General features: G+C 36.1%; 1 protein-coding gene across 7 annotated transcripts in view; it reads left to right on the forward strand.

Annotated features, from left to right (window-relative positions):
• Nucleotides 1-26,488, forward strand: part of itpr1b (inositol 1,4,5-trisphosphate receptor, type 1b) — a 163,042-nt gene that overhangs the window by 70,737 nt on the left and 65,817 nt on the right. For 6 of the 7 annotated variants that reach the window (XM_067387899.1, XM_067387901.1, XM_067387902.1 and 3 more), the window contains 4 exons: nt 2,024-2,172; nt 3,432-3,543; nt 17,507-17,636; nt 19,666-19,853. In XM_067387899.1, the coding sequence (XP_067244000.1) occupies nt 2,024-2,172; nt 3,432-3,543; nt 17,507-17,636; nt 19,666-19,853 (579 nt within the window). Of the gene's footprint in view, nt 1-2,023; nt 2,173-3,431; nt 3,544-4,353; nt 4,390-11,530; nt 11,567-15,890; nt 15,939-17,506; nt 17,637-19,665; nt 19,854-26,488 lie in introns of all 7 variants that reach the window. The other variant, XM_067387904.1, reaches the window with a different exon arrangement.

A 26,488-nucleotide genomic window follows, 5' to 3' on the forward strand; every position in this document is an offset into this window, starting at 1 on the left:
TCTCGCTGTCGGAGAGATGAGAGAGCGAGAAAGCACAGCTGGTATCATGTATCTATTCTGCGGAAAATGAGTATTGAAAGTGTTTCAGATATTTCAGTATCGATATGTATAAAAAAAAATGATATTTTTGACAACACTACTTTGCACTTAGTTTATTTCAGATGCCTTTTTAAAACACTACAACTGAGAAATATATATAGGCTATTGTACCTGCCAAAGTGGCTAGTAGGAGTGACTGCGTTACACGCCACTGCTGAAATCCACACGCATTTGGCGGGTGTTAATGTCAAGCCCTTCACACGACACTCATTTTGTCTAATGACCCATTTGGCCACATTAGAACAGATACAGCAACTTGCTGATAAGTTTCCAGTGGTCTCAAGAAGTCTCTGCTGTCATGTTTAACAGAAAAAGAGCATTTTTTTTCTTTGAAAGGTGCGACATACGTTTGAGTGTTGAAATGCTGAAGACATTTCGTCATCAAAGGTTGTGTTGTGGTTAGAAACATGCATTCCATCTTATTTAAAAATACTGCTTTCATACTCTACTCAGAAGACTGATGAGGGGCGATAGAGGTCAGTGGAAGGGTGTCATCCAGCCGGGGGGTGGGAGGAAAGGGTGAGTGAGCAAGTTGCGGTAAACCATGGCTTCATCACGTCTGTCTCCACCCCTGCGCAGCTGTGGAATGAGTTGGCGACTATTCAGACACGTTTGTACAGCTCACGTCTACGCTATGTGCCTCAGGGCTGCTGGATTCGGCCTTGGTGCTCAGAATATGAGTGGCCTGAGTCCAATTTTTATTTTATTTTTTACCACACCTGTTAGTGCCAAAGAAGATTATATAGGCTACAATACATAATTTCTTACAGAAAAACAGAGATGCTCATTTCATATATGATGTTGCGAGTGACACAATCACCTGTTTGTTAGACATATGAAAGGAAAACAAACATTTAGATTAACACTTAGATTAAGCCAGGATTAGGCCTTCGTTCAAATAGGGCCTTTAAGTAGCTTTTTATAAATGTGCCTTAGGAAAAAAAAGAAAAACATTACTGGTGTGCATCTTGAAACAAAACAATGGAACAGACATATTTTAAGATATATCAGTGTAAGTTGCTTTCAAACAGCTCAAACCTAATGTATTTGCCATTGTTTTTCTCTTACAAGATATATATTTGAATCTATAAAAATTGGATTATTTCCCCCCCCTTTCATGTTTGTAACAAACAGGAGATTGTGCAGTGCCATGTATACAATATTGTTCAAATGTTTGGGGTCAGTAAGATTTTTTTCTTATATTTAACACTTTTATTCAGTAAGGATGCACCAAATTGATCAAAAGTGAGAGTAAAGATGTTTACATTGTTAAAAAAATATTCCTAATAAATGCTGTTTGAACTTTCCATTCATCTAAGTGTCCTAAAAATGTACAGGTTTTCCTGTAAAAATATTAAGCAGCACAACTGTTTTCAACATTGATAATAATAAGAAATGTTTCTTGAGCAGCAAATCGGCATATTATAATGATTTATAAGAATGAAGACTGGAGTAATGATTCTGAAAATTTAGCTGTGTATCACAGGAATAAATTACATTTTAAAATATATTAAAATTGGAAGCAGTTATTTTAAATTGTAACAATATTTCACAATATTACTGCATTTAAATATATTTTTGATCAAATAAATGCAACCTTGGTGCTGACTTCTTTCAGAAACATTTTAAAAAAAGTCTTACTGACCCCATAATTTTGAACAGTAGTGTATCATATTTCATTTATCAGGATTTATTTTAACACAAGAGTGAGGAGCTGTCTGACAAGACGATGGCTGAAGATTTGTCTTTCAAAGCGAAATGTAAATGCCTATTTGGGAATATTTTGGGTTTAAACCCAATGCTAGTAGAAAACCTGTAAAGAATTTTTCAAAAACATCGTCAGCTGCTGTAATATGGTTCTCACTATAGTCATTAGTTGCACATGAACAAAATAATTGAATTTGTTACTTTGTGTGTTTGTCAGGACATAGTGTCTGCTCTGGAGGATCGTCTGCGACCCCTGGTTCAAGCTGAGCTCTCAGTGTTGGTGGACGTACTACACCGCCCGGAGCTGCTCTTTCCTGAGAACACAGATGCCAGACGGAAGTGCGAGAGCGGAGGCTTCATCTCAAAGTGCGTTTCCTTTTCCCATTAACATTAAACCATAAAACACTTCCCGATTGAGAGTTCAAAACTGTCATAAAGGTCTTCCTTTTTATGCAATGAGCCAGTGATATCCGTGAATCAGGTTTATTGGGTGACATAAAACATATAAAGGAGGTATGATTTGAAGCACCTTTTTTCCAATATTTTATTTTATGATGTTGGAATCAGAAATGTAATTCAGTGACAGTATGACCATCAAGCATAAAAATGCATTGCACACACAAATATTGAATAGAAGTCAAGCAATTAATACCTTGTTACAATTAAAAACTATTAATACCTTAAGTTTTGAATTAAATATTTGTATTTTTATTGCCGACATTTACCAGTAGAGACACTGAATACTTAAGTAATGGCTGCTGAATATTTAGCTTTGCCATTGCAGGAATAAATTACATTTAAATTTTATTTAAATAGAAAAAAATATATAAATATTTTACAATATTACTGTTTTTACTGTGTTTTGATCAAATAAATGCTGCCTTGGTGAGCATAAGAGACTTCATCACCGATTTCTGAACGGTAGAGTGTGATTGCCTTCACTGAATTTGGTGAAAACAAGTTATATTAGAGCTAGTGCATTCATAGTCCTATAATTAAACCTCAAGCCTCTATTTATGAATAATCAATAATTGTTTCTTCCGCACATGGGCCGCATTATGCAGTCACACAATAGTGCTTACTGTCCTTCATCTGTCCTCACTGTGTCGTCGTGCTGTGAGAGACATAATGGGATTGCCTGTGTGTTTGTGCGTCCGTCTGTGTTTGTTTGCGTGTGATGGCTCCTGTCGGAGTAATCCTGAGCTGCAGGATTAGCTGATTCAGGAATGGAGTTACATTACAATGTGAAACGGCAGTCTATCAACAGCTCAGATCAGTTTGGTTTCATTTCATTTGTTGTTTTTCTCAGTTCAAGTCAAGAGTTTTTTATTTATTTTATTTTATTTTATTTTATTTTATTTTATTTTATTTTATTTTATTTTATTTTATTTTATTTTATTTTATTTTATTTTATTTTATTTTATTTTATTTTATTTTATTTTATTTTATTTTATTTTATTTTATTTTATTTTATTTTATTTTATTTTATTTTATTTTATTTTATTTTATTTTATTTTAATTTATTTTATTTATATCATGCATCCCATAAAAGCATATAGATAGATCCTGAATCATGCCTTGAGGATGTTATCATTATTAAAGCAAACTTTGTTTTTCTCTTTCAGATTAATAAAACACACTAAACAACTTTTAGAGGAGAACGAGGAGCGTTTGTGTATAAAAGTTTTGCAGACGCTTCGAGAAATGATGACGAAAGACCGTGGCTATGGGGAGAAGGTAACGCACACATGCATTGCATTTAAAAAATATCCCCTTCCACTTTTACAACCTTTTACAGAACTATTATACATCTTGATAAAAAAGTCCAAGAATCCCTTGGCGTCTGCTACTGTATTTTTTTTCCTATTACCTTTAAAAAACAGGCCCTTAAAGGTCTTTACACAGTACTGCCAAAAATCAAGTTCAAAGGCCATGTTACACATCTGACATGCTGTTTTTATTAGCCTATATAATGTATATACATAATCGCACACAAACACACACATGCATCTGTTTATGTCCTTCTAACACTTAATAAAACATGCTGATTTTACTAATGTGGGTTTCGTCCAAATATAAGAACCTCTCTCCATTTATAGTATTTTGCTAGCACTAAATGAATTAACACCCAATTAACCTCACTACCATATTTGAACACCCGAGATTTTATTATAATGGTAATTTTGGCTATATAAAACATCTGCTGTAAAGACCCCATGAAATCAAAATGAGAGTTTTATGGTTATTATTTCATGTCTGGACTAGGGATGCTCATAATTAACTGGTTAACCATTAAACAGCAGTCAAAAAGAAAAGAGCACTGCACTCATCAAGTGAATTCATGCGGTCTTTAACTGTAAATTGCCAGATTTGGTCACATTTACATCATACGTTTTTGTAATTAGCAACTAATGCTTTCAAGGCTAATGCTAATAAATAACAATCACAATAATCTTGTGTTATGTCACTAACGAACATTTGTTCTCTGAGCGTTCTCTGATTCCTTCCTTCACAATACTAACTTTGCTGTATGCTCTTCTCTTCCAGCTAATTGCCTTTGATGATGAGCTGGATGTGGCTGAGGTTGTTTGTTTTTTTTTAATTTTTGGTTTTATTATTTGCTATGTTTAGTTGGGCTTCCCGCTCGCGCGACGTAGTCGTCCTACTTAGTGCTTGTTCTCTTTTTCTTTGAGCTTTTTTGCTGGTGTTTGTCAACGTGACTTCACCACAATACAGCCGTTTTGTAGAATGTCCATGTGTTGAGGTTGCGTGCAGTTAACCTCACCTGATAGTTTCAGTGTGTGTTTGTGTGCATGTGTTTTTACCACTGGCCTTGTTTTAGATAGTGCGCTGGTGAAACTGTGTGTAAGTGTATCAGACCACCACTTTTGTTCACACTTCCTCTGTGTAGCGTTAATTCAAGTTTACGTTCCTGTTACATTTACTGCTGAGACACAACAATAGGAGTTGTCGTGGTTAACAGGGATGTCGTGAAATATCATTTTTACCACTTTGTTTTTCACATTAATCTCACAAGTCATTATAGTGTCCTGGTTCTGCACTAGAGTTTTTGCTGTAATAACACATTTACTAGCTTTAATCCGGTCAAAAACACATTATGCTAATGAACTAGTGAAACTGAAATGTAGCCAAACCAGGTAAGTTGGGAAATTATGGCTTGTGCGCAATCTTAGTTTCTGATTTCTTGATCTGACAAACCATACAAACGCAACTTCAACAGTTTATAATGACCACTATAAATAAATTTTTTTGTGAAATGAACTTTTAATGTGAGGTTTGGGACTAAATGTATGTAATGAATCTAAGCAGAATCAAGTGTAAATGATTTTATAATTATATTATTTGTATTTCCAGAAGTGCTTGCGTAGTAAGTTTTAGTTAGGTTAAGTTTAGGTTTTATGCTTTAGTTCTGAGTAAACAAAACGCTTTGCTGACATGTGATGATTTTTCGAACAACTGCATATTATATATTATACTATATAATAGAATATTATACTATATTATAGAAAGCGCTGACAGATCTCTGATTGATATAAATGCGTCAATACTTTTTAAAGGGATAGTTCACCCAAAAATGAAAATTCTGTCATCACCAAGGAAGATATTTTAAAGAATGTGGGAAACCGAGCAGTTCTGGGGCACCATTAACTTCCATGGTATTTTTTTTTACTACTATGGAAGTCAATGGTGCCCCAAAGCAGCCTGGTTTACAATCTTTCTTCAAAATATCTTCGTTTGTGTTCAGCAGAAGAAAGAAATTTATACAGGTTTAAGGCCAATTCCCACCGCACCGACAAACGCCAACAAACACCAGCGAACAAGGATTGGATTTAGAATTCTATTAGAATTCGTTGGATGTAGAATTCTATTAGAAAAAACTGTCATGTTCACACCGCCCCAACAGACACCGACAAACGAGTGACGTCTGACTGGGAAAATTCCACAACTATACGTGTAACCGTGTTAACAATATTGTCAGGCAAGTTTATTATATTAATAATATAGTATCATATATGTTTTCATTGTATTAAAGTATTGAGGCAAAACAAAAATACTAACCTGAAATCCGAAACGCTGTAGCCATCGATCTGATCGTAGCCTATTGCGCTGCGGTTGGTATACATGTTTTTTTTTTACTTTCTTTTTTTTAGCGCGACCCTTTTTATTAACGAGACCATACCAAAGACTATAGAATAACACAAGACACGTCACTCGTATTGTTTTGAATGGGAGAAAGTGTAACGCGCAATATGGCGGAATAAGTCCCGCCTTCTAAATAAGAGCCAATTGCCGACTGATAAAGTCATCGCGTCACTTTAGCGGCTGTTAGTATCACCGGTTTCTATAGAAACAGTCAGACGCGCGCCTCCAAAGAGACGCGCATTTAGGTCTGCGCATGCGCATTAGCCTGATCCAGCCTTATATATATATATATTTTTTTTTTTTTTAACTGTATTTTATTTTTTATAACGAACAAGCTGCGATGTCACGTTTGCAGTGCTTTGTTGTGTGTGAGTGAGGCGCAGGCGCGATCAAACAGCTGTCTTTGCAGGGGACTTGCCTCATCGTCATGGCAACGGTTCGTTGCCGGGTCAGATTACGTCAGAGTTTGTTGCCGTTTTTTGGAAAACTGTTCACACCGCGCAAACATTCCACGACCCGACAAACGCAGATTAAACGTGAAAACCGACTCTGACCAACGCCAACAGACGCCAACAGGGGTACCACACCGATCCAACAAACTCCAACAGAAGAGTTTGTTGGCGTTTGTTGGCTGTTGTCGGTGTGGTGTGAATTAGCCTTTAGAACAATTTGAGGGTGAATAAATGATGACTTTTTTTTTTTTTTGATGAACTGTCCCTTTAAATAAAGAGCAGGCTCTGTTTATAATTTAAGCAGGAATACCGAAAATTAGATTTCTGAATTGGATCTACCCATCTGAAAATCTTATTAATGAACAGATATTTACATAGATATGTACATTAGCATGTTGCGGTAAACGCGTCTCAACCTTTAGTCCCAATCCAAATTTAGTATGTAAATAAATGTAAGAAAGGCGACCAATAATAATCCAGTATGCAAATATTTTGACGACATAGCTAAATTGGATTTTGAGTTGTGAATATTCTAACAGTGTCAAAATCAATGGGAGATTTCCAAACTCAAATGTCTTACAGTAAGTATTCAGTTTATGCAATGCAAGCACTTTATGAGTAACACTGCTCTTTGTGGTTGCTTTCCATTGACTTCTTTTTATCTGCGCTGTGGGAATGTTAAAATACCTATTTAAAGTGAGCATCTGCATGTTTGAAGTTGAAGTCGGAAAAGCTGGTGAGAGTTCATACTATATTTATAGTCACTGCTCTCCTATCAGTTCCAGGGATGAAATGCGACCCAGTCTCATCATAACAGGAAGGCGTGTGTGAACGTTCTTGAACATTCATGTGGTTGTGTGGAATGGGTGAACAAGAAAAATGACAGCACTCGTGGCATTATTATTTGTGTATATGTGTTTCTGTTTGAGTCTCATAATTGTATAAGAGCCCCTTTATTATTTGTATAGCAGAAGAAGTGTATAAGGTCAGTAAAGGGTATGTTTATGGGTGTTTCAGTTTTGGTGTCAGCAGAAATACTTACGAGAGTAACTCACACCCTCCTTAGAAAAAAACAGAATGCCAAATAGTAAGCTTGAAGTTTTTAAAAATGCAATATGTGCTTTTTTTCCCCTATACATTCTTACTAGTGAAAGATAAGGCTGAAGTGCTGATGAGGGCATTTCTAGAGGAAACGTCTAGTTCTTCATACAAGTTATTAACAGCATTTATCTGGTCATGTTGATTTTCAAAAAAAATATTATTTACTCATCCCTCATTTTTAAAATCACAGTTACAGTATTGTAAATATATGTTCTTCTTTATATATGCATATCCTACCATTCAAAATTTGGGGTTTAGTAAGTTTTTTTTTTTTGTATGCTTTTTTTTTCAGCAAGTACACATTAATCAAAAGTGACAATAAAGACAAAATGTTTCTTTAGCAGCAAATCAGCATATTAGAATGATTTCTGAAGGATCATGTGACAGAAGACTAGAGTAATGATGCTGAAAATTGAGCTTTGATCACAGGAATAAATTACATTTAAAATATATTCAAATAGAAAAAAAAGTTTATAAATTACTATAATATTTCACAGTATTACTTTTTTTGTTTACTGTATCTTTGATCAAATAAATGCAGCCTTGGTGAGCATAAGAGACTTCTATCAAAAATATTGAAAAATCTTACCCATCTTTTGAATGGTAGTGCATATTCATCCCGACATTTAGTTTGGTCAACGTTTTTTTTTTTCTAAATGTATAACGTTTAAAAAAAAAAAAAATTATAATTTTATATATTATATATATAATATATATATAGACACACACACACACACACACACACACACACACACATAAAATATATGCAAACGTATATACACACACACGTACCCAAGGGTACAATCAATTGTCGGTGTGTGGAAACACCTGTTGTGTGTGTCTGAGCTCTTCTTCACACTTACACGTGTTCCCAGCACATGTATTGATGGACCATCCTTGGCCTGTACTCACATAACATACAACTCCTCTCTGTTCATCTTTGTATTACATAAGAGAATGTGTCTCGCATCACAGTGTAAGTCTCTGGGATACGGCCGTGTGTGTGTGTGTGTGTGTGTGATGTAAGAGGGATGGGGAGGATAATATGGGTTTAGGTTGATGATGCGGCTGTGTTGCTGAGCAGGGAAAGCTTATGTAACGTGTGTGTGTGTGTGTGTGTGTGTCCTTCACCTGGACTGTGCTAGACAATCACAACTGTCTCTCTCTCAGCCATAAGTCTTCTTTCTTTTGCTCTTTCGCTCTTCCTTTCTTTCATTCTTTTTTCTTTTTCAGTTCTTTTGCCTTTTCTTTATTGTTCTTTCTTTCTTTGTCTCACCTTTTTTTTTCTTTCTTTCTTTCTTTCTTTCTTTCTTTCTTTCTTTCTTTCTTTCTTTCTTTCTTTCTTTCTTTCTTTCTTTCTTTCTTTCTTTCTTTCTTTCTTTCTTTCTTTCTTTCTTTCTTAAGAAACCTTTTTGTTATTTAGTTATTTTGCTTTTTCCGGGTTCTTTCTTTCTTTTTCTTTATTGCTCTCTGTTTTTGCTCTTTCTTTCTTTTTTGTTCTTTCACCTTTTTTTCATTCCTTTGCCTTTTTTGGTATCTTTCTTTCTTTCGCTCTTTCGCTCTTTCTTTCGCACCTTCTTTCGCTCTTTTTCTTTTTCAGTTCTTTTGCCTACTCTTTATTGGTTTATTATTACCTTTCTTTCTTTCTTTCTTTCTTTCTTTCTTTCTTTCTTTCTTTCTTTCTTTCTTTCTTTCTTTCTTTCTTTCTTTCTTTCGCTCTTTCTTTCGCTCTTTCTTTCGCTCTTTCTTTCTTTCGCTCTTTCTTTCTTTCGCTCTTTCTTTTTCAGTTCTTTTGCCTTTTCTTTATTGGTTTATTATTACCTCTTTCTTTCTTTCTTTCTTTCTTTTGCCTTTTTCTTTATTGCTCTTTCTTTTTTTGTTCTTTCACCTTTTTTTCATTCCTTTGCCTTTTTTGGTTTCTTCTTTCTTTCTTTCTTTCTTTCGCCTTTTTCTTTCTTTCGCCTTTTTCTTTCTTACGCCTTTTTCTTTCGCTCTTTCTTTCTTTGCTCTTCTGTTTCTCTGTCTCTCTCTCTCTCTTCTGTCTCTCTCTCTCTCTTCTGTCTCTCTCTCTCTCTCTTTCTCTCTCTCTCTCTCATTCAGTAGATTCAGTTAGTTCCAGTTGTGTGTGTGTGTCAGTCGGGGTCTGTTGTCCTCATGTGTCCTGTGTAATCTGTAGCTCCTCCTCTGCACTTCTCCAGTCATCCATCAGGGGGAGCTGTGGACATATCCGTCCCCGGGTGCGCCTCTGTCCCAGTTTCCTTTCCTTTGTGCAGCACGATTTCTGGACTCCCGCCAGCTCTCTACCAGAGGTTACATAAGACCTGCCCTTCTTTTTTTTCCTCGTTTTTTTTTTTTTCCTGGAATCCAGGCTCTTTACTGATGTGTGACCTTCTGCAGTAATTGCCAATAAAAGTGCGACGGGCTGTTTACCAAGAGACACAGGCAGTGCTGTAGACCATCCGGTGGGCATGAGGGGTGGGCATACAACATCCTAAACCCCTCATAACCCTTCTGTTCTTCTGATTCAGCCACAGTTCAGTTTCCGTCTTGTTAGACTGAAATGCATAAATTAGGTCACCAAGTCAGATGCCTTCAGTCTTTAGACCAGAGCTTAGAGATGGTCACACATTCAAGATGTTGAGCTCATGTCATGACAGTCAGCTTTTAAAATGGGTCTGCAAACCCAGCCTTGCTTTTGCCCACAATGACGTTGTTTTTAATGAGCCCTAGAAGCTTCTCGCCATTGACATGCACCGCAAAGAATAAAGCTGTGACATCAGTGAATGTGTGAACTATCTCATACCCACACTTGTGACACAAACTTGCAACTTGCACTGGAAGAAAAAGTAGCCAAGAGCTCTTTCAAAAGTCTGTATTAAATCCAATTAGATTTTATTACCGGATGGCTGAAAGGATGTGCATATGAATGGATGTGCTGTATTGATTTCTTGAGGGGAAATTCACAAAGTGTTTTTATAGCATATGATGAAAGCGTGCTTTTATGGTGGCTAGAGAGGGACATTTCACATTCACACCTTGTGTTTTGCAGCAGCATTATTTTCCAGCTGAAAAATGATGTCGCAGAAAGGGAGATTCCTTACTGGTTGCAGTATTACTCACACAAACATGCGCGTGCGTCACAGATGTTGCTAATTTAGAACCCCCCTCTTTCTTTTTATGTTAGAGTGGTTCCAGACAATGTGCTCAAAATTTCCTATTTGCATCCATTCAGAGCAAAACATTTTTATGAAAGCAAACAGCTTTTTGTATGTTATCGGAATGATTATTTGTTGTCGATAGTCTGGTCCTCACCGTTGTCTCTGACGTGTCAAACAAGGAACTGTTTGCATGCCATGTATGTCGCCTGCTTCGCTCGTTCCTTTTTGCTCTTGCACGACTTTTGATTTTTGTCTTTTTCTGTCACACTAAGGCAAAATAAGCACTAATGATTGTGGAAATACTTACACTCTCAAATCCAGGTGGATTAAATGTTGTAACAGGACCAAACAAGTTGCTCATACCGTTTTGAAAATCAGCCGCACACAAAAAAAACTTTTTCCACGCCCAACTTGGTAACACTTAACAAGGTAATGTTTTCATTTCTGCCAAGTCACGGCTTGAGAGCACATTACATAACTGCTTGAGATTCAGTATGGATACCTTGAACTTTTTAAGCCTTTTTTTTATCAGTTATTATGTGTTTGTGTGCACATTTAGCTCATGCAAATTCAGTCTTCCCGCTGAGATGACCCCCTTTTGATAAGAAGCTGGCACGTAGGCTAGCCAGCCGAGGTCAAACAACCCTGCGCTGGCATAGATGAATGTGCAGCCTTCGCAAACTGCAGACGCTTAGTGTAGAAAAGTGTATTCTTTCGGGCTGGTTGTATATGATGGGTCTGATGCATTGCACATTAATGACTTTCTAGTTTGTCAAAGGCGTAAATACGATCTATCAATGCCAGAGGCTAATATGCATTAACTAACTCATGACTTTTTATCTCCATTAGCTTGCACCCCCACCAGAACCAGAGGTCCTAGCAGAGGTGTGTCCAACACATATTCACCCCCCGCCACCTGGGGTGTGGGAATATGGGTTGTTGCAGACAGTAGTTGATTGTCTCATACCATGTCCTTGCCTCATTACATTGCAATAGCCTCTCTCTCTCTATTCGCCCCCCCCCCCCCCTGCCACCTTTGGGCCGGGGTGTGGGAATATGGGTTGTTGCAGATAGTAGTTGATTGTCTCATACCACGTCCTTGCCTCATTGCATTGCAACACCCCTCTCTCTCTCTCCTTTGAGTCATTTATGCCCATGCAAATGGGAAAACAAAGCCCCACGCTGGCACACATGACTTCTTTCCTCTGAGATATTTTCCCCCCAGTCTGGAGATAAGCTGACCTCTTTTTGGTCTTGCTGATTAGAGTGTAACAGTTGGGTTCTGGAGGTCAAAATCCCATTCATTTTCTCCATTGAGAAATTACCTGACAACACGTGAATTTTCAAGACAAGCGTACCATGAGCTCTGAGGTTAAGCAATGATATGTTTCTTTAACTTAATTAAAAATAAAAAAAAAAAGTGTTTACTGACCAAATACTTGATTGTAAATATTCTGAAAAAAGATCCTCTATGGATCCTCCAATCAGAGAAGTTGCTGCTGATAACGAGATTCCACAGTCACTACTTGCAAATGATGAAGTCGAATCTCTAAACTTTCAAACTTAGATATTTGATTTAATTTATAATTAATAATAATGGTAAGTATTATTAAATTCAATATATCAAGAATAATAATTCAAAGAATAGTAATGAATAATAATAATTATATATCTTATGAATGACTGCCAGTCAATACTTTCACATTTTACTGTTGTGTTTTTCATTTGCAGTGCTTCATGGGATAGCTAATTGCTTTATAAAAGCAAAATATTTTCTCTGATTTCCTCTGAAATGTTTTACTCAAAATCAAAGTTTACTAACCAAATTGACATCCCGCTCCCATGAAGCATTGCACATGAGTTAAAATTACACTGCCCAGCCAAAAAAAAAAATAAAAAAAGGGCAGTGTATATATAAAGGCTATTCTCCTGGCAGCCTGTGGGCCAAATCCGGTTAGCCAATCATCTTCTTCAGGCCAGAGGGCACCCCAACCTCCCTCCTCCTCTTTTCTTGGTGGTGCGGTTAAATTTGGTTGTATACGTGGCCGCAGTGGCGCCTGCAGCTACTCTCTTCGTACCATGCACGTTCCTCCGTCTGACCTGAGAAACGTTTTTGTGTGCGAATATTTCAGCAGTTATCCCATATTTCTGTCGACTGAACCAACGAGACCAATCATTCGTGAATTAATCATTCTTTTTTTCTCGATTCTTTCTTTTATGTGAATTGGTCAAACGTGCTTGCTGAAACGTTTTGGATTCATTCGGACTGCTCTGTCACTGAATCATCTGAAGTTGTTTCTCGGTCATACAGAACAAATAGCAGTGTTTATATGTGTTTCACTAGTTTTCTTTGAACTACGTAGCACGGCCCAGTGGATAACGGAACGAAAGCTTAAAGGAGCTGTGTTTATTCCCGGTCCCAGATACCATTATTAAACAGCGTTGCGACATCCAGTGAGAAGCGTTTCAATTCGACACACACCCCTCGGTTATAAACCACAAATCATTCAGAGATGATTAAACTAGTTTTAAAGCGTATGAAACAACATGCCCAACAAGACTGATGAGGAAAACAGGAGAAACGTGCCATGAATGAAGTTAGAAGACTTTTAAATCCCAAAATCACCACACTTACAACCATTTACCATGAATGAACTGTAGTAATTTACCATGGTGTGTGGAAACGTGGGATATTTATATTAAATACTATGTTATAGCCCTTTATATCGCAATATATTTATTAGGTGGGTAGGGGAATATATAATTAATTTCTTTGTGAAGGTGTGTGTAGTTTTTACCTGTGTTTAGACGTTTTTTTAATATAACATTTCATAATATAATATCATTTGACAGCAGTAGTGAGTAGCCATGTATGGTTTTACCTGTGGTTACCAAGTCTCACTGTCAGAATATTTTCATTTAAGCCTATAATAATTATAAATAAAATAATTCTTACCAATAAGACCCCCCCAAGCCCAACTCAACTTTTTAATTTCATAATCCGGCCCTTGCATTAAACTACTTGAATAGCCCTGTGAATATTAACAGTTGTATTATTAAAGGTGCCCTAGAATTAAAAATTGAATTTATCTTGGCATAGTTAAATAACAAGAGTTCAGTACATGAAAATGACATACAGTGAGTCTCAAACTCCATTGTTTCCTCCTCCTTATATAAATCTCATTTGTTTAAAAGACCACCAAAGAACAGGCGAATCTCAACATAACGCTGACTGTTACGTAACAGTTAGGATCATTAATATGTACGCCCCCAATATTTGCATATGCCAGCCCATGTTCAAGGCATTAGACAAGGGCAGCCAGTATTAACGTCTGGATCTGTGCACAGCTGAATCATCAGACTAGGTAAGCATGCAAGAACAATAGTGAAAAATGGCAGATGGAGCAATAATAACTGACATGATCCATGATATCATGATATTTTTAGTGATATTTGTAAATTGTCTTTCTAAATGTTTCGTTAGCATGTTGCTAATGTTCTGTTAAAGGTGGTTAAAGTTACCATCGTTTCTTACTGTATTCACGGAGACAAGACTGTCGTTATTTTCATTTTTTAAACACTTTCAGTCTGTATAATTCATAAACACAACTTCATTCATTATAAATCTCTCCAACAGTGTAGCATTAGCCCGTTAGCCACGGAGCACTATCAAACTCATTCAGAATCAAATGTAAACCAAATAAATGCAATACTCACATAATCCGATGTATGCATGCAGTATGCATGACGAACACTAAGTAAAGATCCATTTTGAGGGTTATATTAGCTGTGTGAACTTTGTTTATGCAATGATAGAGTCAAGAGCTCGGGAGGGGGCGGAGAGCGCGAGATTTAAAGGGGCCGCAGCCTGAATCGGCGCATTTATAATGATGCCCCAAAATAGACAGTTAAAAAATTTTATTAAAAAACATCTATGGGGTATTTTGAGCTGAAACTTCAGACACATTAAGGGGACACCCTAGACTTATATTACATCTTGTAAAAAAACGTTCGATGGCACCTTTAATAAAAAAGTATTATTTTAGTAATTATTAACAGCAATTAATACTGCACCCACCAGATTACAGTACGTCACTTTCTTACCCCACGACCGGACAAACACAGATTCAACATGTTCAATTGGTGAAAATGAGAGTCGACCAACTCCGACAAATGAAGACAGACAGACAAAACCAGATGAACTGTCAGTCAGCGTCTCTCAGTACAGTATGAACTGGCCAGGATATAATAATGTATTTTATCATGAATGAATCAAATATTTTTTGCATTTTACTGTAATTTTTGGTTGGTGTTTGCAATGCTTCATGTGACGTGTAGTTTATTGCTTTATGAAAAGACAGAGACATCACACAGTCTTTTATTCATTCTGTGAACTATTCTTAATGTTTTACATTTTTCTTTTAAATGCTTGTGGAGAAACTGAATGGGGAAAAAAACCTTCTGAAGCCAAGGGTGCTAAAAAGTGGGTGGTCACTTGCATATTTTTTTTGGTGTGGCGGCCAACATTTTACATGCACCTGCATATGTCCAAGCATATGACAGACAGGGAGAAAGAGGGACAAAAAGCAAACCAAGTGCTTTACCAAGGGGCATGAGCTGCAGTGTGTGTCAATAGTACACAGGCTCCATTATGTAATCTGAAAGTTTTTTTTTTTCTTTCTCTCTCCCGTTCCTCTCACTCATGGCTTGCGTTTCTGGCTTTGGCGCCCTGTATGGTGCTTATGTAATTAACATGGTTTCATTCCCGCTATTGCTGTCGTAGAAGCACAACTATAGTCCGACATAAAACAGATGGCCTGTAGAATAGGTTAGCAACAAACATCCTGTTGAGTTTTATTCATTAAAGAACAGGGAATTGAAAAACAAACATTAAGACGTGTATTATTTATTAGTCTTCCTGTTTTACCCCATTCCTACTTCCTTTCAGGGAATATTTCAAGATTTTATGGATAAACTAAAGCTGATTGTGTTACTTTGCTCTGCTTGATGTTCCCCAGTGCCTGTCTGCTCCCACACACACACACACACTCACATCCCATGCCTCTTATTTAACTGCATGATGTAATCTGCCCCACTTTTCTTGCATGTCAAAATAGTGACTAATGTTCTCAGTCTTGACCCCCTTCTTTTTTTATGCTTCTCATTTTTCTTCCCTCCTTTTTGCTTTCTGCTAACTCACGTCACTCAGGAGTTTGATCCAAACCAGCCACAGAAGCAACTGGAGGATCAGAGAAGGGTAGGTAAAGAAATGGGGCACGTGACGCCCACCCTGGCCACTGCTTGAGCCGCCCGTTCACAAACTTACCCTTCACACTCTACTGTCTGCTCCAAACGGGTGGAGGTTTCACTGAAAAACCGGGATGACTATTTGCTCTATAGGTTTGAAGGTGGTGATTGATGTGTTACAGGCGATAAACATCTTGATGTTGTATTTGTTTGTGTGTGTGTTTCCACCCACTCTGATTCGGGGTGTTTTGAGCAAGCAGTCGGGTTACGGTTATCTCTGTAATCATTGAATTAGGATTACTCTTAATTGGTGTGGTGTCTTGTATCCGAGGTCTCGGGTATTATGAGGTCAGGTGCGACTAAGAAAAGGGATCTAGCGTTATCAGATTCTGTTTTCCTTTCTGACCTCTTTCTGACTGCACTAATCAAACCTTTGGGATTGGTCTTGAGGAGTTGAGTAGCATCCCACAAACAAAACCAATTGGGTAACACTTTACTTGAAGCCTGTTTATGTAACACATATTGAGATTTTCATTGTAAAATGCATTATATAATAAACCTTTAGACACAGTTATAAAACTTACTGCTTAACCTGTTCATGGTTACACCTCATGTCATATGATCACAGCCAATGGCAAGTGTTTTATAATGACTTGTGCTCTTTAAAGGTGTAGCATTAATATTAATAAGTACCATAATGAAGCAGTTTAATCCATTGCAAAGTATATTATAAGTAATTATGCATTTGTTATACAATACCGTTCAAAAGTTTGCAGTCAGTAAGAATTTTAAAAGTTTTGAAAAAAGTCTATTATGCATAGTAAAATGGTAATATTGTGAAATATTATTACAATTTAAAATAAATTTGAATGTAATTTAAAATATAATTTATTCCTGTGAATAAATTGTGTGCTCAAGAAACATGTCTTATTATATTAATATTATAATATTATATTAATATAATAATGTTGAAAACAGTTGTACTGTTTAATATTTTTGTGGAAAAATATCCATATAATTTTTAGGATTCTTTATTCTTTACTGAATAAAAAGTTTATAAAGTTTATAAAACAACAGCATATTTGAAATATCTACTGATACTTTTAAATTACTGATACTTTTGATAATCCTGAATAAAAATATTTCTTAAAAAAAAAAATATATATATATATATATATATATATATATTTACTAGTGTATATTTACTACTTTTGAACAGTATACAGGCTTCAAGTAATATTCCTGGACATCTGCAGCAGTTTGACCCCAGATCTTTATCAGGCTTTTTTATGTCTGATAAAGACCTAGATGCCAAAAAATGTGATATGCACACTTTTTTTTCTCTCTCATTTCTATTTTTGTTACCACAAATTCTTTTTTACATTGAACACCTGTGGAAGTATGTGTTTTTTTTTATTTAAAAAAAAGTTTTTAAGTGTGTTTGTATTCATGATTTATTTATTCATTTTTACATTCACCATTTGATGATGTCGTCTGTCATGGTGGTACATTGATGTTCAGTGATGATGATTGTCATAATGCCCCTCCCATTACTCCGCCCTTTTCCCCTGTTGTCAGAGTGAAGCTTTGAGGCAAGTCCTGGTAAACCGTTACTATGGCAACTTCAAGCCGGGAGGCAGGCGAGACAGTTTAACCAATTTCAGCAACGGGCCACTCACCCCTGTGGGACAGACTAAGACTCCTGCAGGTTTGTGTTTGTATGTGTGTTTGTTATAATACAAACTAACCTTTTCAAACATGCAGACAAACTTCATTTTGTAATTCCCCGCTGCTAAAGATGATTCCCTCCCCCGTCCACTTTCTTCTGCTACGTGTCCTATATATTTAGAGCCATCGCTGTTGCCAGGCGACAAGAACATGGCACCCACACTTCCTGTCTGAATAGCCACCAGACACACCTACTTAAGAAAGTCTAGAGCATAAATGTGTTTAGGAGACACTGACACCAGATGATAGGATGTCCATATATGTGGATTTGGTCATTTTGACCTTAAAGGGTTAGTTCACCCAAAAATTAAAATTATGTCATTGATTCACCCTCATGTCGTTCCAAACCCGTAGACCTCTGTTCATCTTCGGAACACAGTTTAAGATATTTTAGATTTAGTCCGAGAGCTTTCTGTCCCTCCACTGAAAATGTAGGTACGGTAGACTGTCCATGTCCAGAAAGGTAATAAAAACATCATCAAAGTAGTCCATGTGACATCAGTGGGTTAGTTAGAAGTTTTTGAAGCATCGAAAATACATTTTGGTCCAAAAATAACAAAAACTACGACTTTATTCAGCATTGTCTTCTCTTCCGGAATCCTTTCCATTGAATTGATTCCATTGAATCCTTTCATCTGTCACCGTTGGTAATGCACTTTTACGTGGTTGTTTTTGGCGATTAGGACATCCGCGGCATGCACACTTACGCGCCATTTAAAAAAAAATAGCAATACCAAAATACAAACAATGTAGAATAGCTTGAATACAGCGTGCGTCTCCCTCAGACTGTAAACGAAGCTCGTGCGCACCAGATAACACGTCAGCAGCGTCAGTGCGGAGTCGTGAACCTGGATTGACAACAGACCTGGAAGAGAATACAATGCTGAATAAAGTCATAGTTTTTGTTATTTTTGGACCAAAATGTATTTTCGATGCTTCAAAAACTTCTAACTAACCCACTGATGTCACATGGACTACTTTGATGATGTTTTTATTACCTTTCTGGACATGGACAGTCTACCGTACATACATTTTCAATGGAGGGACAGAAAGCTCTCGGACTAAATCTAAAATATCTTAAACTGTGTTCCGAAGATGAACGGAGGTTTTACGGGTTTGGAACAACATGAGGGTGAGTCATTAATGACAGAATTTTAATTTTTGGGTGAACTAACCCTTTAACTTAACGAAAAGGTAAATTTTTCTGCACATATACATAATTTTGATAATTTACTGCCACTGAGTTCTTAGATTTTAAGCAAAATTGGTGCAACATCTCATCAAAAAGGCCTGCTCAGCAATTACATTTTGATTTAGTAATGATTTGGATCCATTATTATTATTATTTTGGTACCATTACAATTTTATAAAAGGCAGGAATTTTATAGAAGACGACCTGTATTTAGACAAAATAATAATTTATCATTTAGTTCTGTAATTAATACAATACTTTTTCAGTGACCATGTTTACATGCACAAGAAAAGTTTAACTGAATATCAGAATATTGTCAAATAATTTGTCATGTAAAGGCGCTGGCCTTATTAAGCCAATATTCCTATTTCTTTCTTCTGCTGAACACAAAAAAAGGATATTTTGAAGAATATGGGTAACCAAACAGTTGACGGGCCCCATTGACTTCCATAGTAGGATCAATAAGGCCCATCAACTGTTTATTAGAAGATATTTTTTAAATTGTTGGTTACCAACAATTTTAAAAATATCTTCTTTTGTGTTCAGCAGAAGAAAGAAATTCATACAGGTTTGGAACAACTTGAGGGTGAGTAAATGATACATTTTTCATTTTTGGGTGAACTATCCGTTTAATATTTTTGTGGAAAGATAGATTAGAACTCTCTTGTAACATTAAATGTCTTTACTATCACTTTTGATACACTTTCCTTGCAAAATAAAAGTAATAATTTCTTTAAAAAAATCATAATGGCCTCAAACTTTTGAACAGTTATTTATTTATTATTATTAATTTTGATGGTTTTATTATTTACTCCAGTGGTTGGTGGGGGTTCAGCAGGCGGTCGAGGGGAGATAAGCCTGGCCGAGGTTCAGTGTCATCTGGATAGGGAGGGTGCGTCTGACCTGGTCATTGACCTCATCATGAACGCCACAAGTGACCGAATCTTCCAGGAAAGTATCCTGCTGGCCATCGCTCTGCTGGAGGGAGGAAACCCTGTCATACAGGTGAGTTTGAGGTTTCCCTTTCACTTTCATTTGTGTTTCCTTTCTTTTTATTTAATCTTGTACATTATTTTAAATGTTACAATAATAACTGTTTAAATTGTTATTCAAATTCATATTCCAATATTCTATATTCTGCTTCAATCTGCAATTAATCACTATTATAATATCTACATTAATATTTGTTTATTTCTATAATTCATTAACTATTTTTATTGTATTGTGGTGTTGTTTATAAGGGGTGGTTTTACGACATATGACAGTATGAGTGGCCTCTGTTCTGCTTTTAAAACTCATGTCATGTGCAAACACACAGTGAATTCAGATAGTAAACAATGATTGTGACAGAGATGGTGTGAGTGAGCTCAGAGTCAGCTGATCCAGTGTAGGTGTGGTAAAATAAAGCAATAAGCCGTGGTTTACCTAAAACCCCCTTAGCTTTTCTAGGCTTATTGCTTTTATAAAACAGTTATTTCACATTCCCGACAAGGTTTCATAAAATAAACGCACAGATACAAATGTAAAATGCTATTGATCAAAAATATAATTCTTGTGCTAGTTCTTCAGAAGCGGAATCAACACAAGCAACACACAGACGCAGTGGCGCAGTAATACTGATGTAATGCGGTCACAGGTGTATTTGTGTACAATGGCTTAGAACGCGGCTCAACCAATCAGAATCAAGGAACGGAACTATGCGTTTTATAATCAACAGTATAGAACAGATGTGCCAGAGAAACAAGCGCAGCCATCTGTAGAATTTTGTGTTTGAACTTTCCGTTCTGTCTATGGCATCGCTGTCGAAGAGTAAGTAGCTGGTGAAGTGAATTTACTTATTGTAGAGTTAATGAAAGTTATCATGAGCATTGAAATGTTCAAAGCGGATACTTTAATAGATGTCAGCAGACCGGGAAGATTTTAAACGAGCTGTTCATTCATAAATCCGCAAGATCTTACCTTCATGCTGTGGAATTACAAACCGGAAGACAGAATGCAATGAGCACAACACTAAAAAGGGGCACAGCTACACAAAGTATATACATGATAGGGCTAATTACCACGTGAACTGAAGCAAATCCAAAATCTTTATCTGAATTGCTGTTTTGATGCAAGTAGGGGTGTTTTTGCATACCTCATATCTGTGTAGGAAAGCCGTGTCCTTTCCTTTGAAATGCAGGGCATCCTCCTATGGTGCAAAACAGGAAGAGGGAAGGAGAGCATGCATTAAATTGAGATAAGAAAACACCAATAAGACTGCTGCAGGCAGGGCAGATATCTCGGGTCACTGAGGAGTCAGTGGGTAAATTGAAGAAAACGTAAAGGGGTAAATTGAAGAAAACGTAGAGAGCTGGATTCTTAGAGAGAGGGCAAAAATGAGAGAGAGTAATTGAAGGAACACATAGAGACAAAGGCTATTTTTAGGAATCGAATGAAAGCTTTCTGAGTGCTATGCAGGATAAACTGTATACTGTCTACTATTTTTTTATTTATAAAATATATATATATATATATATATATATATATATATATATATATATATATATATATATATATATATATATATATATATATATAAATAATATATAGTAGGTTAAACTTAGTAATGCAGGCATTATTCCACGAATAACGTTCAAACTGTAGTATACTACGTTATCACATGACCTCATTACTTTTGTCACATGGCTGCATGGTGCTACATGTTTAATTCAGTGGTGTCTCGTTATCATCTTGGAAACAAAGATGGGTATTTTGCAGTTTTAATCCAATTTCGTGGATTAATTTGGCAGCTCGTATTATTTTTCAAGCATAAGAAAATGCATGTTTCATCATTTGTTTGCAATGCATGTTTATTTACAATGTAGTCGTCTCTGAAAATGGAAGTTCATGTCGAACACATTGCAGTCTGGAAATTGAGTTATTTTAGTATCACTTAGATACTATTATAGTTTTTTAAATATTCTGAATTAGTTTTTATTTCTATTTTTCATTTTAGTTAATGTTTTAATCATTTTCATGTGTGTTTTACTGTTTTTTTCAAATATATGAATATAGTTTTTATTAATTTAGTTTTAGTTCTTAGTACATTGAGTTAAACTAAATGAAAATGGGAAATGTTGCTTTGGCAATTAGATTAAATACAATTTTTTGTTTACTTTTACTTTTTTGTTTTAATTTCTGTTAATGTGTATTTTATTTCAAGTATCATTTTTTTTTTTTTTTTTTATGGCTTAGTTTTAGTTAACTGTAATAACCCTGCTGGGAAATGGTTGTATACTGCACATTTTGGCAAACATAATAAGTAATCTGTTGTTTTTATGCACAGTAGTGATAGTAGTGTAATAGTAGCATGTTATTCTGTGACACCGAGGCAAAGCAAGCACTCGGATCGTCAACTGTAAGCTGTCCAGTGCAGAGCAGGTCCACACGTCACTGTCTGCAGTCGCCCAGCCAGGGTTTTGCGGGTGCAAAGAGGTTGCTATGGCAACCTGGCAAATCGCTATCCTCGTCGCTAGGCTGCTCGCCGACGGGGAGGGTGATTCGCGGCGACGGAGGCAGTCAGTGTCAAAGGAGGGATGGCTGTTCTGATTGTAGAGCAATTATATTTCCCGAGCTGGCAGGGCTAGTTTCTGTGCTCACGCATGTGTTTTGTGTGGGTGCGTTCGTAAATAGGCCCGTTGCATAATCAGCCCTGTTATTAGCAAAGGCATTCTACTTGATGATACTCCGGCTTCCCAACAGGCACACGTAGAGGCGCTCACATGACTGGATTACATAAGCCAAGCCCGTGGTGAATAATGCAGAAAACAGACTTGACAGCTCCTCTTCTGTTCTAACTGGGTCACTGTGTGTTCTTGTGATTGAGAGAGACTATAAGAGTGGAAAGTGATTGAGAGGGAGAGATACAGGAACACACACACAGATAAAGGTGTCCTTAAACATTCATAAACATTCTTTTTTTTTTTAAGAAACTCCTAATTCACCTCTGTTTCCAAATATAACTAGATGACACATGCACAACAAGTTATGCCCTAAACATTTTACCATTCTCATTACTCATTAATTAATTGTACTTGGTGTTAGTTTTTCAAGAGTAGGCTACTATCTTTTTGAGCGTTGTCACGAGTCGCTGTACAGCCGGTCATAAGACTAAGTTAATGTAAAATGCATTTTAAGTCCTGCGTAAAATGAATACCTGTTGCACCATCTGGGCGTAGCGCACGTCTGTTACGCCTATTCAAATGTAGGTGTAAAGTGAGAAGTCCTGACTTGTTTCCATGGTGAATATAAAGATAAATAAAAACGTTGAGGCGATGGCGTGTCTGGTATACAGGCCAATAGCCTGTATTGAGCCAATGAATTCAAATTGATAACCATAGTAATGCGAACACCGTCTCAACTAACAGTGCTGTAGAACATGCCAGGGTGTACGCGCATACGCTAAGCGTACCTGCGCCTAGTCGTAGTTTTAGATGGTGCAACAGGTGTAAATATTCATCAGAGCTTACACGTCCAGCTGGTGCAAACGACCCCTGATGATTTTGTAGTTGATTACTTAAAATTCACTTTATCATCATGCAAAAAACAGAAAGCACAAACTTTTGCATCAGATTATGGTAGAAGCAGAATATAATGGTAGAATTGTGTGTATTGTGACCCGTGGGGACCTGATGTGAGATCCACCAATCAGAGAGCTTCCCGAATCTCAATTGATTTTTTTGATTGGTTAATATGAATGGATTATATCTCGTGTTTTTCCGTGGATGCTCGACCATGACTTACAATAAATAAAATTTTATAATGTATATATCATTATTAGTGATCGACCGATGTATCGGTTTACCGATATTTTTCTCGATATTTAAGCATTTTTCCATAATCGGGTATCGGTTTTGTAATATCGGATTCGCCGATTTACGCCGCCATCTTGTGGCCGTTTTGAGACTTCCTCCATCTGAGGAGATCAGTCAACAACAACTCAGTGCACAGGTAAAGTATATGTTCTACTTGGTTTGCTTTAATTAATCAACTTTATTTAACATAACAGACATGCACAAATGAGATCTGAGACATAAATTCCTGATATAGTTAATTTATGCAGCTTGTTTCTAAACAATTGAGACGAACTCATTGAGTCACGTAGTGTAATTCGTCATGTCCTGCCCCAATAAAGACGTAACTTTACATGAATTAAATAAAACAGACGTGAATGAGTGCATGTTGAAAATAAAAGCGCTGAATTTAATTCTCTATCTGTTGTATTTGCTCACCATTAGTCTAGAAGAAAAAGTTCGTTCATATTGCTTAGCAACTGACAGATGATCAGGAGGCTTAAGCACGGCCACTGAATGAAACTTTTGACAAGATTATCTTGTTTAAACACCCTAGATTATATTATCATTTACTACATAACAATTATTTCGCTAATACACATATAAATATAGCCTACCGCTTTGTGGAAATTAATTATTTATTATCTCCATGCGCGATCGCGGTTGATTAAGTTATAGTCAAACAGCACTTTGTCAGTTGGCATTTCATGATTTAACGTTAGATTAAATTTAGATCATAAAATGCCAACTGACAAGTGCTGTTTAACTTTATTAGATTATATAATCATTTGATTTACTACATAACCATTATTTAGTTAATACAAATCTAAATAAATTTAGCTCTGTGGAAATTATTTAGTATCTCCACACGCGATCGCGGTTGAGTAGCCCAATTTATTTATTTGTTTTTTGTAAATGCATAGATAAGTTACAGCACTTTGTCAGAAAGCATTTCATGATCTAGACCGACAAAACATAATAATTAATAACACTAGTTGGAAAATGCAATGATGTATGCTGTTTTGTTTGTTACTTTCCTGACAAAGTTATATATTCCAGCTAATATTATTCAGTAAAGTTTTTTTTTTTTTTGTATGCAAGGAGGGAGTGATTGTTATAAATAAAATGGTTTGTTCAGCTCATTTGTGTTGTAATAATTGTCAAAAACAGAAGTATAACAGTAAATAAATATCGGTTCTGCATATCGGTTATCGGGTACATAAACATGCAAATAATCAGTATCGGTATCGGTTATAAAAAATCAATATCGGTCGATCACTAATTATTATGTATTATACATTATTTTGTTGAAAGATGAGCACATTTCCCCAATAATAATAATAATAATACCATAATAATATCCTTATGAGAGGATATCAATCCATCCATCCATTCATCCATCCATCCGTCTGTCCGTCCATTCATCCATCTGTCCATCCATCCATCTCTCCGTCCGTCCATCTGTCCTTCCATCCGTCCATCCATCCATTATAATTTTTTTTGAAAGATAAGCACATTTCACCAACAATAATAATAATAATAATAACAATAATACCATAATAATATCCTTATGAGAGAATATCCATCCATCCATCCATCATCCATCCATCTGTCCGTCATCCATCTGTCCATCCGTCCGTCCATCCATCCATCCATCCATCCATCCATCCATCCATCCATCCATCCATCCATCCATCCATCCATCCATCCATCCATCCATCCATCCATCCGATCCTCCATCCGTTCCATCCGACTCTCTATCCATCCATCCATCCATCCATGTAATTAACCTCCCCAACTAACCCAGAATAAACTGCCCTAGAAGAAATTAATTAAAAGGTATAATCAATAAAAATAATAATAATGAATGAATGAATTAATAAATAAATTAAGAACATTAAAAATAATAGTAACAATCAAAATCTTAAAAGGTACAAGATAATGCAAAAAAATATTAAATAGTAGAAAAAAATAATAACAATTAAATGAAATTAGATAAAAATATAGTTAAAACCACTTTTTTAAATACCATATTTCTTTTCATATTACCTTGATCAATTTTTTTTTTTTTTTACATCATGGTAATGAGAGTTGAGGGTGGAAATGCATTTGCTTTTCTTGTAAATAATTTTACAGTGCATTAAAAAAATGCCCTTTTTCTTAACAGGTTACATGAGATTCTCCTGTCAATTCATTAATTCCGGATAATGTTACAAACCTGTTGCATTTGTCAGCATCAACCTCATTGTATTGGGTTAGATTGGTTAAGCATTCTTGCAGCGCTAAAGGGGTTTTGTGGATAACCTGCATGACACATTTGCAGCCGGTTTGCAGAGTCATTTGGGTGTCTTTTGAAGGATGTGAAGAAACCACATGAAAGAAAGAGAGAACTAGGGGGTAGTCTGCTCTTTTTCGACGTGTGTGTGTGTGTGCGGGGTAACATTCTCTAGTGTTAACAGGGGAATTACTGAGTTTACTCATTGTAAATCAGCTTCTTTTAAGAGGATTTATTCTGCTGTTCTCTGCTACACCTTTCTCAGTAAATAAACTTGGTTTGCAGGTTGTCAAACTCCACATCCACTTCATTCCACCACATCTCTAGGCCAAAATTCCACTCAAAATCAAAATAAGTAAGCCTATTTTAGGACAGGAAATATATATTTTTTGCATTATATTATATTATTTTATATTATATTATGAAAATAATTTAAATTTGCAATATATTTATGTATCATTGAAATATTTATTTTACATTTAAATTATGCTAATTTAAATATAAAATATTACAGTAAAAAGGGGTATGCTTTA

This window comes from Chanodichthys erythropterus, chromosome 6, assembly GCF_024489055.1.
Source record: "Chanodichthys erythropterus isolate Z2021 chromosome 6, ASM2448905v1, whole genome shotgun sequence".
NCBI classification, from domain to species: Eukaryota; Metazoa; Chordata; class Actinopteri; order Cypriniformes; family Xenocyprididae; genus Chanodichthys; species Chanodichthys erythropterus.